Raw genomic sequence first — 19,185 nt, forward strand, 5'->3', positions numbered from 1 at the left:
TTTAGGGTTTAGATTAAGATAAAACTAGTTTGTCCGGGTAAACTTACAATGTTTAATCCAAACGCTATTAAAAATGATGATCAAGTAAAAGATTAATATGATACTGAGATTAACGTAAATACAGTTGATTAGTTCCTTTTTAGAAAAATGAACGTTACCTATTTTATTGTACCATCATCCAGAACAACGACCCATTGCATATATTCTTGTAACTGGCAGTATTACCCCTAGCACAAATGACGAAACAGATATTCTGCTTGTCACTGGATGGTATAAACTTCACTAAAGCCATGATTAACTCTGGTCTATTGACTAGGTTCTTAGTTTCTGCTAAAGACGGTTCATAGCTTTTAACTAAAAAAAATTAAGAATCGTTATTTAGGTTTAGTTACAAATCTATTTAATTTATTTATTTTGATTTTGAAATTAATATAAATATTTCTTAAATCCACTTGTTCGATTTAAAAAATTAGTAGATTTATAAAATATTTCTAAATCTTAAAAAGGATTTATAAATCCACTAAAATACTAGAATCTTTACTTGATGTCTAAAGCCTAATAAAGGCCCATTATGTTTTTATATTAAATAAAGAAATCTCATTCATTGAAGGTATCAATGTTTATAGTTTTTTTTTTGAGCAACAATGTTTATAGTTTTAATTTCTTTTTATAAATAAAAGTTATCATTTATACTTTATTTAGTTTTTAAACCCCAAAAAAATGATCGTAATAAGAAATTTACGGACTAAATTTTACCGTAAAATTTATATAATTACTGGACAATCAACCATAACCATTATCTACCGTCACTTAAGATGTGTACACATTATTCAATTTCAAACGATGAAAAAGGTGCAGATAGCTTTCCAAAAAGTGACGATTTTTATATTCTATTTTGTGTGCAATCATACATTACTTCCACTAGAACTTACCTTAAGAATATTGTTTAATAATTGGCTAGAGATCTACCAAATTTAAAAGCATAATTAGAATAACCATAAGAGAAATTTATTACAAGGAAATATATTTTTAGTAATGAAAATGATTAGAAAATGACAAAGAAATGCAGATTAGTTAGAGTAGGACCCCCTTTTAGATGTGAATCCTAATTTACCTTATTATATTGAATGAATAAAAAAGAAAATAAAGAAGAGCACCAGAAAAATGTAATTTCATGTAAAGTGTGTATACGTAGATTTATTTGCTAATCTTTTACAGATTACATTTTGTAGTACGTACATTCCAATATATGATAAATGCTAAACCAAAATATGATAATAACATTAATACAAATCATAAAAATGTAAATTCCATTTATGAAAGGAAGAAATTATAATATATATATTCGTAAATTTGATTGGTAGCAGGTCTGAGTCATCATATAATAAACCATTTTGTCCCTCTCTATCAGGTAATATGATGCATGTTCATACATTGGTCTTCTGAAATTCAATACCTTCATCATTTTTGGCTTCCAATTTAATATACTAAATAAGAAAGAAATGATCTCAAAATCCTACATGGCTGCAAAAACGGATATGTCAAAAGCTTTTGACAGAGTGGAATGGCATTACCTTCAAGCATTACTTCTTTCTCTTGGTTTTGACAATATATGGGTGAAATGGATCATGTCCTGTGTTACTACAGTCACCTATTCAGTCCTTTTGAATGGTCAATCTTACGGTTACATTTCTCCACAGAGAGGACTCAGGCAAGGTGATCCTATCTCACCCTTCCTCTTTGTTCTCTGTACCGAAGGTCTTACTCACATGATGAATCAAGCTTCACTTAGAGGAGATCTGAAAGGAATTCAATTCAACTTGGCTGGCCCGGAAGTTCACCATTTTTTTTTTGCAGATGATAGTCTGTTCCTATTCAAAGCTGAACTTTCTCAGTGCCAAGTCTTTCAAGACATCCTTCTCAAGTACGGGGAAGCTACAGGTCAGGTCATAAATCTCTCCAAATCATCACTAACCTTTGGCAAAAACACCTGTCCTTCTCTTAAAGCACAAATTAAATCAAAGCTTGGTATTTATTCGGAAGGAGGAGCTGGTTCTTATTTGGGTTTACCTGAGTGTTTCAGTGGCTCCAAAGTTGAAATGCTTGCATATATACAAGACAAAATGAAAGGCAGAATGTCTGGTTGGTATTCTAGATTTCTTTCTCAAGCTGGAAAGGATGTTATTTTAAAATCTGTGGCTATGGCTATGCCTATATACGCCATGACTTGTTTTAAACTTCCTAAAACCACTTGTAACAACCTTAAATCAGCAATGGCAGCTTTCTGGTGGCAAGCTTCAGAGGATAAAAGTAAAATACATTGGCTTAGTTGGGATAAGCTTTGTATTTCAAAGGAAATGGGAGGAATGGGTTTCAAGGATATTGAATTATTTAATCAAGCTCTTCTTGCTAAACAAGCTTGGAGGATCCTCACAAATCAAGATTCTCTCTTGACTCGGTTTTTGCAAAGTAGATACTTTTCTAATGGTTCCTTCTTATCAGCAACTCTTGGGTCCAGACCTTCCTACGCATGGCGCAGTATTTTGCATGGTAGAGAACTTTTGGAAAAAGGCTTAAGGAATTCGGTTGGTAATGGTCTCTCTATATCGGTTTGGTCCACGCCTTGGCTGATTGATGGTGAACGTCTTCGCATTCCTCTCATGAAGAATATCTTGGTGGACCTTAATCTTAAAGTCTCTGACCTTATGATTCCCAACTCTGATCTCTGGGACCATCAAAAGTTGGAAAACCTGTTTTATGATCAAGATATTGAAATCATTCTTAAGATTAAACCAGCAGTGTCTTCTCCTGATTTTCTTTGCTGGAACCACACCCGTTCAGGTGAATACTCTGTGAAATCAGGCTATTGGTTTGCAGAAAAGGAGGCAAAAAAGGAAGCTTATGTCTCAAGTCAAGCTCTACCCTCCTTAAATGGCATCAAAAGTCATATATGGTCACTGAACACAGCACCAAAAATAAAAGTTTTCCTCTGGAAAGTTATTGGAGGCGCTATTTCTGTTGCTGACCATCTAATAGAAAGAGGAATGAAGGTAGATTCTCGCTGTCAAATTTGTGGTTTGGAGGGAGAGTCAATGAATCATGTACTTTTCAACTGTACTATTGCAAGACAATCCTGGGCTATTTGTCACTTCCCTGCCCCGGTAAATGGTTTCGACCCCTCCTCCATCTACTCCAACATCTTCTATGTTTTAAAGATGGGGAACAATCAAAACTGGCCTGTCCATATCAGGAGAAGTGGTCCTTGGATTCTATGGCAAATCTGGAAAAATAGGAATAGTTTTCTATTCAAAGGAAGCCTCATTGTGGGATCAAAATTCGCAACATCGTTATTACAGGAGGCTGATCATTGGTTCCTAATCAAAGAAATGGAAAAACAAGAACAAGCCATTGATCTTGAGAAGAAAAAAAGGATCATCTTTGGATGGAAACCCCCTCCTTCATCATGGTTCAAATGTGACATTGGCTTCGATTGGGACAAAAATAGGAAGGAAAGTGGTGCGGCATGGATACTTAGGAATGCTGAAGGGAAAGTTTTACTGCACGGTAGAAGATCCTTCTCAAACATTCGCAGTAAATCAGAATCCTCTTTTCAAAGCTGGCTTTGGGCTTTAGAAAGTATGAAGTCTCTCCACTTTGATCACGTTATCTTCTCGGCTGAAGACAGAGACATTGTTAATGCTATTTCAAAACCTGCTACATGGCCATCTCTAAAAGCTTTTTCCTTTAAGCTTATCGAAATGCTCCATGAATTTTTGTTTTGGCAGGTGGAATCACAATCTCGTCAAGCCCTCAAACCAGTCTTTCTTATAGCAAATAGTGTCATAAAGGAGGATCTGTTCCAATCCTACATTGCATCAGGGTTCCCTGGCTGGCTTAAGAAGTTTTTTTCGTAAAATTTCCTTAGTCTAGCTTGTCAATTTGGTTTGCTTAGATGCTCCTTTAATTACTCCTTTTGTATATGGGTCCATCCCTGATTATGAATGAAAGTGTTTAAAAAAATAAAAAAAAATAAGAAAGAAATATAAAATAAATCTACAAATGTACATAGATTTGCAATAATTTAATGTAATAAAGTAATTTTAGTTAAAGATAAAGAGGCTTATAATTCTCTTACAAAAAAGGAGCCTTATAATTAAATGAAAATTGTATTCCATCTTTCTTTAAAGAAAAAAAAGAAAGATTAAAGCACAATTTCTTACCCCTTCCAGAATAAAACAAAAATACAAAACTGTCATTTGATTCCACGGGTCTCTCTTTCTCTCTCTGTCTTCTTCGTCAGTCTCTGTTACTTAGAAACTTCATTTTTTCTTTGATAGGTTTTTGCTAACTGTTAGATACAAAGTATTATTATTTAAAGTTTTTTTCCTTGTTGTCAAATCTCGTTCTCTTCAGTTACAAATCATTCTCCAATAAATCTCTTTGTCTTTTTTTTACCCAAAAAAAAAAATATTTGTCTTTGTTGTTAAATTTTCATGGGGTCCTTGTGGTGATTACTCAGTGAGAAGTTCTGGGTTTTGCTTGCTTCAAATGAACTAAGGAATCTTTGAAAAGGTGGATAACAAAAAGAAGAGATTTCTTACTTATTTACTGCAAGTATGGAGCTTTCTCTTGTGAGTATTGTTCTAGTAGGGTTCCTCTTTGTTTCCTGTGACGCATTGGCCTCTAAAGAAGGTACATGATTTCTACAACCTGGAACCTGAGAAAGTCTCATAAGTTTTAGTCTCTGTGAACAATGCATGTTAACACTTTCCTCATTAGTATCTGAGTCTACGAAGTTTAAACTCTAGTGTTGTTGTTGTGCTTGTATCAGTGGAAGCTCTTAGGAGATTAAAAGCGGCTATGTATAAGGACCCTTTGTTAGTCATGTCTAATTGGAATTTTCCCGATTCTGACCCTTGTGATTGGAAGGGCATCAAATGTTCTCCATCTAAGGATCACATTATCAAAATGTAAGAAGCCTTGATCCCTTTCTGCCTCCCACCTTTATCTGTAAAGTTATTTTTTTTATCAGAAGACATTTGATATATATGTTTCATGCGGTGGATTGATAATGCAGAAATATATCGGATACGTCGATGAGAGGGTTTCTTGTGCCAGAACTTGGTCATATAACGTACTTGCAAGAACTGTACGGTTCTGATTCCTATTGACACCAAAAATAACCTGAAAATATGCAAGTTTTATGATGGATAGAGAGTTTTGAATTTTTTCAGATGTTTTTTTTTTTTTTTTTTTCTGTGTGTGGAATGCGTCATTAGGATCCTGCGTGGGAACATTCTAATGGGGAAAATACCAAAAGAGATAGGAAAGTTGAAGAAACTCAAGATCTTAGACTTGGGAAACAATCATCTAACAGGACCCATTCCAGCAGAGATTGGGGGTTTGTCTAACATCAGGAAAATGTAAAATTAAAAAGCTTTAAACTTTTGGGAAAGTCATTTAATCTGATAACGTGCTGAGATAACCATTAATTACATTTATAGAAAACTTCAGTGCAATGGTTTAACTGGAGAGTTACCTCCAGAGATTGGAAACTTGAAGTACCTTAGAGAGCTTCTTATTGAAAGGAACAGGCTTCAAGGAAGTATACCTGTCGCTACAACAACCTCAGAAAAGTGAGTTTAGCCAAATAACCTTCAAGGTATTAATTGTGTATGATGAAAATGTTAAATATATATGTTTTGTCTGAAATCATCAGGTATCCAAGTGGAAACATCTCTGGTTTGTGCAAGTCTCCTCATTTGAAAGTGGCAGATTTCTCCTACAACTTCTTCAATGGAAAGATCCCGAGATGTTTGGATTACCTTCCAAGGTAAAAAGATAATCCATTTTAGATGTACTTTTTTTTTACATCTGATAAAAATATATCTCCTTTGTTTAATGGTAGAGAGAGGTTTCAAGGAAACTGCATGAAAACAAAAGACGTTAAGCAGAGGCCTTCTTCAGAATGTGGTTTGTATAAAATATGAGTTTTTACTTTATTGACATCTATAAGATAAACCAGAGACCTTTTTATTTTCATTTTTTTACCTATCTTTTTATTTTCATTTTTGTATAGCGAAGAAGAAGAAGAAACATATGTGGCTTCTGGATTTTGAGATAGTCACAGGATCATCGGTTGGTTTGCTCTTTCTAGTTGTGACATTCTCTGCGTTACGCTTCTGCAACATAAAGCGCACTCTCATCGTTCCTTGGAAGAAATCTGCAAGTGAAAAAGAAGAGCACTTCACTGTCTACGTTGATTCTGAAATGCTCAAGGACGTTTCAAGATTCACAAGACAAGAGCTAGAAGTGGCGTGTGAAGACTTCAGCAATATCATCGACTCTTGTGCAAGTAGTCAGGTGTACAAAGGAACGATCGAAGAAGGCGGGACTGAGATTGCTGTGATCTCTCTCTGCTTTAAAGAAGAAGATTGGACTGCTTACCTTGAGCTTTATTTCCAGAGAGAGGTTCTTCTCCTTCTTCTTCTTCTTCTTGCAAGAAAACATGAGTCATATCCTCTGACCATTCATTGTTTCAGGTTGCGGATTTGGCGAGATTAGAGCATGAGAACGTGGGGAAGTTACTTGGATACTGCAAAGAGAACAAACCGTTTACAAGAATGCTTGTTTTTGAGTATGCATCAAACGGGACACTATACGAGCACCTCCACTGTAATCATAATGATCTTAGAGCTATGTTTCCTCAAGAGTAGGAGTTTGCTGATGATGATATCTTCTTTTATTGTGCAGATGGGGAAGGCAGTTTAGTCTCGTGGGCGAAACGGATGAAGATTGTTATAGGCGTCGCACGTGGTCTTAAGTACCTTCATACTGAACTCGATCCTCCATTTACAGTCTCTGAGGTTAGCTCAAATGCTGTGTATCTCACTGAAGATTTTACTCCCAAGGTAACATTGAAACCTGCAACAGTTAGCCTAAAGCTTTACTTCTATATACTCTTAAATCATTTCTTCTTCTTTATAGCTGGTTGATTTTGAATGCTGGAAGACGGTTCTGGTGAGGTCAGAGAAGAACTTGAGTAGTGATCATGGAGCTATATGTGTACTTCCCAACGCAATGGAGCATCGAGATCAGAATTTGAAAGGGAATATCTTCTCATTTGGCTTACTCTTGCTGGAAATTGTGAGTGGAAGGCGCCAAGAAAGAGGCTGCTTGGTTAAATGGGTAAGTAATGTTAGCTTTTCTCTATACGTCTAACTTTATGCTAATGTGTAAACCAAACGGGTCCGATGGAACATAATAGTGGGTTTTGTGGTGTAGGCAAAGGAGTATATTGGTGGTGCACCAGAAGTGTTGGTGGATCCAGAGCTGGAGCATTTCAACCAAAAGGAACTGGAGGCGGTATGCGAAGTGGCGAGCCAATGCTTGAACATGGACCTGAATGATGAAGAGACTTGTTGTTTGGTTAAAGAGCTTTGTGAGACATTAGAGAGTAGAATCAGTGTGTCCATTTCAGCGGGGCTCAGGTCGTCTTCTTTGGCTTGGGCCGAACTCGCTCTAGCTTCGCCTTCTAATGAAGATAAAGATGAATATCAAAGGAGTAAATGGGCAAGCACTCCATGTTAGGAATCAAACCAACCACCCCTTTGATACTTTAGAACACCAGTTAAGGCTACTCCTCCAAGCTAAGATAGTTTGTGAAAAAACAGACTAATAAAACAAAACACAAGTTACTTCAATTTTCTCTCTGCCTCTCTCTTTTACTTTTCTCATTTAAATAAAGAAACTAAAAGCATATACGTTCAAACAATTACGGAAGCAAATTACACTAAGGGAAACGTGGGATCGTGACTTACTCTCTCCTTGAAAGGAGGACATGAGCACGAGACCATAACAAATACATGCATCCATAATAAAATAAAGATGGTTTGGTTGTTGATTCAGCACTTGATTAATTATCAACCCATCACTCCAACTTTTTAAAAATAAACCATGTTAAAATTTGCTCCAAATGAACATCATATATATAAATTATTTTACCAAAAAAAAGAGAAAGAAGCCTAGTCCTAGTAGCTCAAGGCTTACAAATACAGGGGCTTAGTGAGATAATAAACCACAAAGTTAATTTGTTTCTGTCAGGTGTTCCTTATGGTTAGTTTGCTTTCAGATACATATTGCAAATTAAACTCTTTTTTTCTTGCAAAATTTTCCTAATTGCGACTCTAGTATTCTCTAAACCAATTTTCAGTTTGGAACAAGAAATTAAATTAAGAGAAAAAGACTAGGATAGCACCAAACCAAGTTTTTGTTTCCAAAGTAGCACTCAAAACTCAAAGTCATAAAAATAGGTTTTATTAAAGAAGTAAATATACACTTACACCCTTTGGGTTAATTAATCCAAACCTTAGGGTTTAGAATTAAGGGGTGGGGTTTGGAATTAAAGTTTAAAATTTTATAAAAAAATAAATACTAAAATAAAAAATAAAAATTTTAAAAACAGTTTCAAAAAGTATTTTTAAATTATAAAAAGAAAATTTGAAAAAAAAAATTAAAAAAAATTCGAAAAAAGAATTTCTAAAAAAAAATTATAAAAATTTTGAATCTGAAAAACATATAATCTGAAACTATACAAAAAAAATTTCATTTTTTTATTTATTTTTATTTATTTTTGTTTGTTTATTTAATTTTAAACCAAAAGTATTTGGAATATTTTCACCTTTAGTAAATGTCGTTTTTATGACTTTCTTATTCTAGTGCTATTTTTGAAACATAAACTTAAAAGATGCTATTATTGACAATTGCCCATAAATTAAACTGACCTCAAATTCGCAGGTGATGATGTGACAAAATTCGCATCTTTAATTAAACATTTTCAAACCTAGTTTTGAAACTATTAAAAAGAAGAAAAATGTGAAGAGAAAAAAAACATTGGCACAAATAAAAGTAGAAGAGATCAACAGTGCATAGAACGAGAGTAATGGTTGTCATTAGGGTTCCGTTTCTGACTGAAAACGGCCATAGCTTTCCTCACAGGAGGCTGCAATGGTGCTTTTCTATCACTGTGATGGTTCATGAACACATCGTCCGATACAAAATACTCATCTCCCTGAAAAAAAACCCACACAACAAAATAATCAAATCAAAATGTTTTCTTCATCTATCGATTAGCGTTTCTATAATTACTAACCGGTTTGCTTGCTTTCTTCTTGGTCTTGGGATGGAGATACTTTTGAGGAAGTTGATCTTCCCTTAAAACTAGATTCTTGGTGATTGCGTCTCTTCCGCTTTTAGGCATTGGTATCGAAAACTGCACAACAAAAGAAGAAGAAGACCAAGGGTTTCTTGTTTAAATACAGACTCAAACCGCAAAACATGGTGGTTTTGTTAAGCTTCTGCTTATAACGACTACATACTTTGGTCCCCCGAAGTGTAACACGAGGTTTACGTGCAGCTACGATGGTGCCATTCTCGCCTATTGTAACCGCTACCTTTCGCAGAGTGCCCCCATTACCGCACTTGGGACAGAAGATTCTTCCAATTTCAGGAGTTACTGTGTAGCAAGCATGGCATTTCAACACCCACCTGAACATCCATACGCAATAGAGTATAAGACATCAATCTCAGCTAAAGGAAGATCTGTTTCGTAAAGGCGTACCTGTTGAGTTGGCGAATTTGCATACCACCGGGTGCAAGCAAACGCAAACCCATTTGAATAATAACATTTTGCATTGCATAGTCACCCGTTATACAAGCTACACTGGACTCAGATAAGGCTCTCAACGACCAACTCTGCTCGCTGCTACCATCATCTGCCATCGATGATGCCTCAAAGGTATCACCAGCCTCACTAACAGCATCGATCCCCTCAGCTTCCACTTCATCATCATCCTCGCCATTTCTCAAATTCGTCTCTTCAGTCCCTTCCTCCAACCTCATATCTTTTAGAATGGACGAAAGCTCCTCATCATTCTTTCCGCTATCTTTTCCACGCTTGTCCTCAGCGTTATTAGACATCTGATCATTGGTAAAGTTAGCAGCTTTGTCAGCTTCTTGTTCTTTCTGAATTTCTTTCTCAGCCAAGGCATTGTAATGTTCCCACTTGGCCTTTCTCCTAAGAAACTTTCTATGAGTACTGCTACTAACCGCAGGCCTCCACTCACCACCACCACCATCATCATCATTTTCACCCTGTGATGCATCTATTCCTTCAACTACCATCTTGCCCTCAACCTTCACATCTGTTTTCTTCTGCCTCCTCTCACCTTCTTCCTCCTCATCCCCAGTATGAGACACAACAGAACCAACCTCGGAACAGCTGTCGGAAGGAAGGATGTTCATGTTAAGGTCTTTAAGCGGAAGAATCTTGGAAGCAGTGTTTGAGTTCTCCTCAGTCTCATTCTCAAGTGCCTCCCACTCCTCCAAGTTAGCCACATTGGATCCCCAGCCAGGTAACTCCTTCTCAGGTAATCTCTTCACCCTAACAGTTTGAATCGGCGGAGGAACATCTCTAAGATTCTTGGTCCCATGAACCTCAGCCTCAAGCGTGTAAGTCAAAGCAATCAACTTGAGATCAACATCAGAGAGTGTATGCAAATCACCAGTAGCTTTAGCAAATTTAATAACTGCACAAAACAAGAACTGCATTCACCATCGAATATGTAAACCGGAAATGACAAACCAATTACATCATTAAACCAGATCACTAAACCACTAATCATTTAACGAAGGAGCTCAAAAACTTCGTTGTGTACCTTTACTGAGAGATTCGGGAGATGGTTCCATGGTTTCGATCGCGAAAGGGATGAACTCGAGACGACGGCGAGAATCAGAGTCACGAATCTCCGAGAGCACTTCAGGGACCGTTACGAATTTGTCGGCGAAGTCGGTTAAGCTCTGGCGTCCGTCGATGACGGCGTTCGCGTCAACAACCGCCACTGATATCCCTTTTGTTGATTTGCAGTTTCCGACCATGCCGAGAATCGCGGCCGGAGCTACGTCGGTGGTCTGAGGATTTGCCGGAGGATCTTTCTTCACTATTGAGCTCCACATCGACGCTGGACTCGACTCCATGATTTGCTTGAGTTAGAGTTACGTTACTTGCCACTGCAACGAAGAAGACTCAGAGATAGAGAGACGAAGAAGAAGAAGAAATGTAAAACCCTAGTGCTGTATACGTTGCCGTTTTATTCACTTATTTTAATGGGCCTTGATTGGGCCAAATAAATGGGTATTGGACGATGGAAAAATGGGTATTTAATTCTTGAACTATTTAAATTCGACAATTTAAATACCAAATTATCGCTCACACACTATTTAAATTCGGCAATTTAAATACCGAACTATTGTTCATACACTTTTATTCTCCAACTATTTGTTGATTCGGCAAATTGATACCCAAAAAATTAGTCATTAAGTCAATAACGTTTGTCGTTAGTGTTTACCAATCTTCTTCTCTATTGTACCTCAGATATTCAAAATCCTCAAATTGAAACCTTAATCTGAGAGAAAAAGCGAGTCCGACAACTACAGAGAAGATTTCCGGTAACATAATAAAGAACTTTAAGAAGAACAAAACTCTCGAAATTCTTCGTCACGTCACCGGAAATCTCGTATGTACTTACCGGAATCGCTTTCTCTCTCAGATTAGGATTCTAATTTGGGGATTTCGAGTATCTGAGGTATAATAGAGAAGAAGATTGGTAAAACACTAACGATAGACATTATTAACTTAGTGGTTGACTTTTCTGGATATCAATTTGCCGAGTCAACAAATAACAAATAGTTAGGGAATAAAAGCGTGCAAACAATAGTTCAATATTTAAATTGCCAATTTCAAATAGTTCAAGAATTAAATGCTTATTTTCCCATTGATTGATATCCTATTTTATAAAAGCAGAGTGATAAAGTGAGTACATTATGACATTATTTTGTTTCGGTTACAAATGTGAATGTTGAACCGAGTTATTACAGTGATCCGCTAAACCGGTTTTGGCCAAACCGTCACCAATACAAGTTTGGTTTCTTACATCTTAGATTGAAGACCCGGTTTGGACATCTTCCGCTGCTTGTCAAATTTGTCTTTGGCTCCGTAAAGGGTTTTATGTACCACATCAAAGTGAGGCTGTGTCGCCTTTCTCGTATTCTCAATCCATTCTTCAACTTTCTTGTAAGGACTAAACAACCTAAGACGATCTTTCTCATCCAAAACCTGCAAAACATCGCATAAAGTGTTGGTTTACAATCAAATGCCAAAACATAGCAAAGGAAGGAAGAATGATTAATTTGGATTGGTAGTATGTTGTGTACCTGGAGTTGCATAAGCTCGCAGACAAGGCTGAGATCAGCTATGGATGGTTGGTTGCTTCCGAGCAAGAATTTAGCATTGCCCTTAAGCCAAAAAGTCTCCAGAGTGGACAGAGACTTGGTTAGTATCTTCTCAGCTTCCGCAGCTGCTTTCGAATCCAGAGAACGGCCAAGAAATGGAGCTAGAACAGTATTCATTACATATCCAGCTGAAATAGTCAAAAAAAAAAAACCTTGAATCAGAAACATGAAACTGATCATTCTATTTGACTCTCTGTTAACTTCTTAACATCAACATCGAATGTGAATATATCAAAGTCTATAATATACCTGCGCCAGGGCGTAAATTGGTGTGATGCCAATCCAAGACAGAGTGAATCTTGGCTCTCTTGGAAAGATCATTTGGGTACCTAACCAACGAACATAGAAAAGCATTAAAATGAACACACTTTGGTATTCAAGAACATGTGTCAAAACAAAAGCAAAAACATTTACCAATGATCAGCTACACTTGGGAATGCTGAGGCAAGATAAATCAAGATGGTGTGACTGCGAGATGAATTACACACTTATTCATTAAAAATAAAAGAAGCAAGAATGCAAAAGAGAAGTAAGTTTTTTTTCTATGTGTAACCTCTCGAAGAGTTTAAATCTGCCGTCAACAATACTTGGAACCTTCCCCAATGGGTTAATCTCTGAGAAACAAAGCACCATTTAGATTCATGTAGTCAGTCACTCACTTGGATAAATAAAATCAACATTGGTTATACCCACACAGAACATGATCTATTGAAAATATATGTCACCAAAACTCGAAACTACAGATATACTCATGTCCGATTAGTTCTACCAACCTTTGAATTCAGGGGAAAACTGTTGACGCTTCGCCAAGATAATCAAAACCTCATCGAATTCAATTCCGTTAACCCTTTGTATCAAAGTATAATCCAAATAAAAAAAAAGTGAGCAAGTAAAGATTATTAAAAATGAAAATGAATCTCCATAATAATGAACAAGGAAGGATGAAGAAAGTACTTGCAAAATATTATTACAGCACGAGATGGCTGTGACATACGATCCGCATACACTTTCAGCTTCATCTTCGTCTTCTTCTTGTGATCTGTGGATGAGAATGTTTCACAACACAGACTGAAAGGTGATAGATAAGCTGGGAAGAAGTGTACACACGCAGAAAATTCGCTTGCTGTTTCTGCTTTACATTTGAAGTCATCGTGCCGTTTGATTGTTAGAAAACGGCAAAGAGTATCTTACGGATAACACACAAACGAGCATATCTTTCATATGAAACCAAAATAAGTAAAATTGTATTTCATATGAAAACTCGCTATATATAATCAAATACTATCTGTAAATAATCCATTAGTTTGCTTATTCTAAGAAGTTACAAAACAGCTATTCATTTCAGTAGATAAACTGACGTTAATGTGTTAGTAATATACTGATAATTTATTAACAAATTTCTGTGATTAACTTTTATACATGGAGGATTTGTTTTGGGTTTTAGTCTTTTGTTTGTTTTATATTGGGGTCCCTTTATATTTTTATCTAAATGCTAACTTATACAAGTTTAATTAATCAAGGTACTAACATGGTTTTAGTCGAAGCGAGCGGGACTGGCATGGATCTTCTCTGATGCGAATGGGGTTTGGATTAATCAAGGTACAAGAACCATGAAACTGATCAACTCGCCTCTGATTGCGGAAGCTTTAGCTCTCCGATCGGCTCTTCTCTCTGCAGAAGCATTAGGGATCTCAAAGCTTCGATGTTACTCTGACAATGCAACGCTCATCAGAGCTATCAACAGCGACACGCAGATCAAGGAAATCTATGGTATCATCCAAGATATCAAGCTCATCTTCTCTGCTTTCGTCGCTATTTCCTTTAATCACTTTGCTCGATCTTTGAATGTGGAAGCCGACTGTTTGGCAAAACAATCTCTTTCTTCATCTCTGTATTTGGACCCCTTTATGGGCTGAACCTGGATCTGAGGCCTTCTTTTAATTAATGAATGCATGTGTCACAAAAAAAAATTGTATACGAGTCTGTTTAATTGTCTTCATTTTCCTTGATACATACTGTCCATGATAAAATTGTTGACAGAAAACTATAAACTAAGTTTTTTTTTTTTTGAGAAAACTATAAGAGGCCCAACTATAAACTAAGTTGACGAAGGGGGTATTTATTTTATAATGTTGTGAAACTAAAGCATTTTATCAGAAACTTAAAAGTTAATTGGAGTCTTTTTTTTTTAACACAGTTAATTGGAGTCTATAATTTTAAAAATACATATAAACACATCACAAACACCTTTAGTACAAATTTAAACAGAACTTCTAAATTGTTTGAGAAAACCCTGAGGTTGGTACAAGACGATCTACAAAACATTACACACATTAACGGGTTAGAAACTTAATACGTGAGGATAAAACTGTATCGAGTCAGTGAAATCTGTTAACAAAACATATATGATATTCAACCAATTGTAGTAAAACAACACATACTAATTGCAACAATATTTTTTCTTTTTTCAAAAAAAATAAAAAAAACTAATCGCAATGTATCATTATCAAATATCAATAAACATGTGACAATGGTAATCACATGGTGTTGCTGGGAGCACATATTACAAAAATCTATACCAACTTGTTGATTTTCTCAATTAAATTATCAAAAGTAATATCAAAAGCATCTCGAAACCTATCAAATTTAGCATTTGAGTCTCCATAGACCAAACCAGGCAAAAGATGATGAACAATGTAACTTCTCATATCCTCTCTTTGCCTAGGAGTCTTTGTCATCAGTTTCTCAACTACATTTACTCTCTTTTCCTTCACATCTTCTTGGTTTATGTACACAGAGTATCTCTTATGATCTTCCGGAAGATGCCACGCATACTGATAATATGCAGTGTACGGATCAAAGATCACTGGGATGCAACCGGAGATTAGTGAATCGAAAACGGATTTCCTCGTTGGACTATCTCCTCGCGGTTGTAGACAGAACTCAGAGTCTTGAAAAAGATTAATGACATTCTCAGGCTTATCACAACTTCCATCAGAACAGTTTAATAACCGGCATTGGTCGGAAAACAATGTGCATTGATCGATTAACGTTGAGCGGATGCTACTGGGGTCGCCGGGTCTTGCACCTCCGGCGAAGCTAATTAGATTACGGCGAGGTTTGCTAGTCATTTTGTCCTGCCAGCTGGTGATATCATAGTCCGTTTTAGGGTGGAAATAGGTCGGATGTGGGATTGCGATGTCGTTGACTTCCCATGGATGTCTCTCAATGAGAAGCCTTGTAGGGTTTTGCATATCTTGTAAGTCAAGGAAACTTGAGCCCCAAGAGTCCTTATTTCTTCTAAAATCCCAAGAAATCTTTCCGAGGACGAAGACATGATCTTTGCCGGCGTTTCTCTTCCAAGATTCCTTCGATCCAAGCCATTTCAAAACTTCAATCCCCAACCGGTCTTTCACATCATTAGAAACATTCTTGAAATGCCATCTCAACACATCAAAACCGCCATAAAAAGGGACATAAAAAAGCTTAGCTTGGCTTTCTTTGTAAACCCTACAAGGATGCTTTAAAACCCTAGAGTGTAGTATCGGTTCAAGAGCATATTGATGTGTCCTAAACCAACCTTGACCAAGATTCTCTATTGCTTCTCCAAAACCATCATTCTTGAAAAACTTACACATGTTAGTCCAAGGGACCATATCGATGCAATCTACCAACAAATCTCTGTTGAATTTAGATGGTATTTCATAAACATAAACTCCTTTTCCTTCACATGATCTTGATTTTTCGATTTTATTTCTAGTCGATATCCATGATCTTTGTACCTTGAGATACTTTGTCACTGCCCTTAACGCGTATCCCTCTTCTTCATTCTTAGGTTTGATGTAATTATTATCTTGTTCTTCCACTGATTCCTTCTTGGTTTTATGATCTTCACCGGAAATAACATTCACACCATAACGCTTGGTATCATCACCGGAAACTTCATAGCCAATTTCCTCATCTTTACTGAGAACATCACTTTTAGTAGTAAGATTGGTCGACATCTGAAAAACGGGTTTAGAACCAGGCGCCGTGAGACAGTAAGGATCGTTGAGTTTCCGAGACAACACACAGATATGGAGGACGTTGTCGGAGATTAAGGTGGTAAAAGATAACCACAGATATATAAGAAAGAAGAAGAAAATTGTGAGAAATGTTAGATAGAAAAGGGATCTGAAAAAGATAGAACAAAGATTGTTACAGAAGAAGATACGAGGTTCTTCTGTCTTCTTTGAGGATTTTGACTTTCTCTTTGAGAATGATACTACCATTTTTCTGACTCTAGTTTCTTTCTGTTTGGATTTGTTATTAATTTCTGTGTTTTCTAATCGAGTTTGGTTTATGCACGCTATCTTTATATAACGTGTAATCTACACAATACATATTACACAAACGAGGTGTGGGGTACTTAATCTTTTTTTTTTTGTAAGCTGAAAGTGGGGTACTTAATCTTGCATAATCCCTTACTTTTAAATATATCACCCAAACTTAGCATATAAAAATATGTAGATAAACAATAGTTGATTTAACTTTAATTAATTAGATTTTGAAAGACGCAAGATTTAAACTATCCAATCTTTATTACTTTAAAGTTATTTTGTATATCCTTTTCACTTCTTTTTTTGCTAAGTCTTTTTACATTTCCAACTTAAAAATTATTATTGATGAGTGGATCTCTTATATATTAAAGTTGGTTAATTTTCGATGTTGAACATCAACGCACTCATTTGAAAAATGGTTTTATCGGCCTATCTCGAACCAAATCTCACTTGATGATCTTAAAGACTTTTTAAGTTTTTTTTTGGACTTCTAATCTAAATCAGTTGACAATCAATGAATGGGAAAAAGTAAGTTTAACGCTAATTCATCAGTCTATTACTATGGTTTTGATTGGTAACATGATTTATACTTGATTTAGTTTGAGTTAGAGGTATAAATCAAAAATGTTACCAATCATGATTTAATTATAACTTTTTGATTTTGTGTTTGAGTTATAATGTGGTAAAGTTGAGTTATATTTTTGAGTTGTCTTCTTTGTAAAATCACTAAATCAAATTCTAAACCAACATCAAGGAAAAGTGGGTGTATTAGAACTTGAGTTAGTGTTTTAGTTGTTTGTTATTTCCACGTTTGTTTTTTTTTTTAACTTTAAACAATTTATCATCTTTTGAAACATGGTTTTTGTGTTTACTATTGGTGACTTAATAACTATTTGTTTCTTAGTCTTTTTATAAGCATTCTTATTTCCATTTAAATGATTCAACAGAATAATTTTATAATAAAAATTATTAACTATGTTTGTATATAAAGTTGTATGTTTATATGAGATTTTTTGCTATTACATATATAATACAAATGTTTATGTATCTTTCATTAGTTTAGTTAATAGAAATTAATTTTCTGTAATATATTTCTCATTAAAATTGTATAAGGATAATCATTTTATACTTATAATTTTTATTTATTTGAAATAATATTTTGTACATATTAAAATAAAATAGTTTTTATTATTATTTATTTGTCTTAAATGGTTTAACGTTTAATTTATTTTAATAAATAATTAATTATTTATAAATTTAATTATTTATAAAAATTGTACTGCAACTTGTACATCAAAAAAGTTATCAGTCATTACTTTAAAAAAAATCGTAACTCATACTTTTCCTGCAAACCTACCACATAAATTTACAGTTTTTACCACATAAATTTTACTGCAAATCACATCAAATTACAATACATACTGCAAATCAACCTTAATACTGTATGTCACCAGTCGGAGCCTATAATAACTTTAATTTTATTTTAGTTACTAGTTTAACTTTCATTTTTTATCCCTAAGTCTTTTGTTATCAAAAATAATAATCACGCAAATGTTATTATTCACATACTTATTTTGTCCACCTTTTATATATGCACAAATATTTTTCTTTGACTACAAACTTATCTTAAATTCCATATATTTAATATGATTTCTACAGATTTGTTTTAATAAATTTCTCATGTTTGGTCACATATTTATAAAATTTTATAGACTTAATTAGATTTAGTTTCTCTGGCTACAGATTTACTTACTTTTTGACAGATTTATATAAGACTAGAGATTTTTTCCGCGCTTCGCGCGGATTGTGTCTTATAAATTTATTTTATTTATAATATTATTTGTCGGTTTGTTTCTTTTACATTAATTTTTTGTTTTTCCAATGTTAGTTTTTCTTAATTTAAATTTATATGTTTATAGTTTTTCTTTTTTCTGGTTGTAGATGGAGAATTATATTTTTTATTGATGGTTTTTGTATGTGACATAAACTTTTTGAAATTTTAAAATAATGTTATATATAGTACAATTAACACATTAAAGAAGAGAAACATATTTAAGCACATTTTATACAGGTTTTATATACATAATTTTAAACATTATATATGTATATATTATAAGTTTGAAACATGTAAATGTTTTCTAAAGTTAAATACTTGTTCTGAGTTTACATAACTTATCAAAAGTTTTATCTTTTTTAAATTTAAATCACAGAAAAAATCAAAAAGTCAGTATAGATGGGTTTTCTTGGGCTTTTAAATCAACACTGAAAATTTACATGAATCATATAACAACAGTTTTATAAACAACTCGATAAAATTTGACCGAGCCAAAGATTTTCACACAATATGTTCTTTCTTCTTCAAATTGCGAAGAGCCTATACGCACAAGAAAAAAATCATAATTTTTGTTTTCACTTATATAACATTTTTTTTCCTTTACACACGAAATTTATTACACTGCTATAAGCAATTGAGAACTCTATTCATATAAGATTCACGTCTATGTATTTTGACAAAGAA

General features: G+C 34.7%; 5 protein-coding genes across 5 annotated transcripts; 2 read left to right on the plus strand and 3 right to left on the minus strand.

The window, feature by feature from the left end:
* Window positions 1–1,520: 1,520 nt before the first annotated feature.
* Window positions 1,521–3,914, plus strand: LOC125576153. Its single transcript, XM_048735545.1, has one exon. It carries the CDS (start codon window positions 1,521–1,523, stop codon window positions 3,912–3,914), a length of 2,394 nt encoding a protein of 797 aa, XP_048591502.1.
* A 412-nt stretch (window positions 3,915–4,326) lies between these two features.
* LOC106352711 (probable LRR receptor-like serine/threonine-protein kinase At1g63430) lies at window positions 4,327–7,703 on the plus strand. Its single transcript, XM_013792350.3, has 12 exons — window positions 4,327–4,692; window positions 4,832–4,970; window positions 5,078–5,149; window positions 5,280–5,423; window positions 5,505–5,636; window positions 5,720–5,833; window positions 5,909–5,973; window positions 6,080–6,471; window positions 6,543–6,675; window positions 6,754–6,911; window positions 6,988–7,188; window positions 7,285–7,703. The coding sequence occupies exons 1-12, from the start codon at window positions 4,617–4,619 to the stop codon at window positions 7,588–7,590; spliced, it is 1,932 nt and encodes a 643-aa protein (XP_013647804.2). The 5' UTR covers window positions 4,327–4,616; the 3' UTR covers window positions 7,591–7,703.
* A 1,031-nt stretch (window positions 7,704–8,734) lies between these two features.
* Window positions 8,735–11,122, minus strand: LOC106352712 (RNA-binding NOB1-like protein). Its single transcript, XM_013792351.3, has 5 exons — window positions 10,716–11,122; window positions 9,620–10,586; window positions 9,378–9,546; window positions 9,152–9,271; window positions 8,735–9,070 (listed from the first exon to the last, which is right to left on the minus strand). Exons 1-5 carry the CDS (start codon window positions 11,032–11,034, stop codon window positions 8,918–8,920), a joined length of 1,728 nt encoding a protein of 575 aa, XP_013647805.2. The 5' UTR covers window positions 11,035–11,122; the 3' UTR covers window positions 8,735–8,917.
* A 688-nt stretch (window positions 11,123–11,810) lies between these two features.
* LOC106352713 (glutathione S-transferase T1-like) lies at window positions 11,811–13,494 on the minus strand. The gene is made up of 7 exons (XM_013792352.3): window positions 13,303–13,494; window positions 13,122–13,195; window positions 12,902–12,962; window positions 12,763–12,816; window positions 12,598–12,677; window positions 12,271–12,476; window positions 11,811–12,172 (listed from the first exon to the last, which is right to left on the minus strand). Exons 1-7 carry the CDS (start codon window positions 13,365–13,367, stop codon window positions 11,987–11,989), a joined length of 726 nt encoding a protein of 241 aa, XP_013647806.2. The 5' UTR covers window positions 13,368–13,494; the 3' UTR covers window positions 11,811–11,986.
* A 203-nt stretch (window positions 13,495–13,697) lies between these two features.
* On the minus strand, window positions 13,698–18,422 carry LOC106356679 (probable xyloglucan galactosyltransferase GT20). Its single transcript, XM_013796415.3, has one exon. The coding sequence runs from the start codon at window positions 16,617–16,619 to the stop codon at window positions 14,922–14,924; it is 1,698 nt and encodes a 565-aa protein (XP_013651869.2). The 5' UTR covers window positions 16,620–18,422; the 3' UTR covers window positions 13,698–14,921.
* Between the last annotated feature and the right edge of the window lie 763 nt (window positions 18,423–19,185).

This window comes from Brassica napus, chromosome A7 (genome assembly GCF_020379485.1).
Source record: "Brassica napus cultivar Da-Ae chromosome A7, Da-Ae, whole genome shotgun sequence".
Lineage (NCBI taxonomy): Eukaryota > Viridiplantae > Streptophyta > Magnoliopsida > Brassicales > Brassicaceae > Brassica > Brassica napus.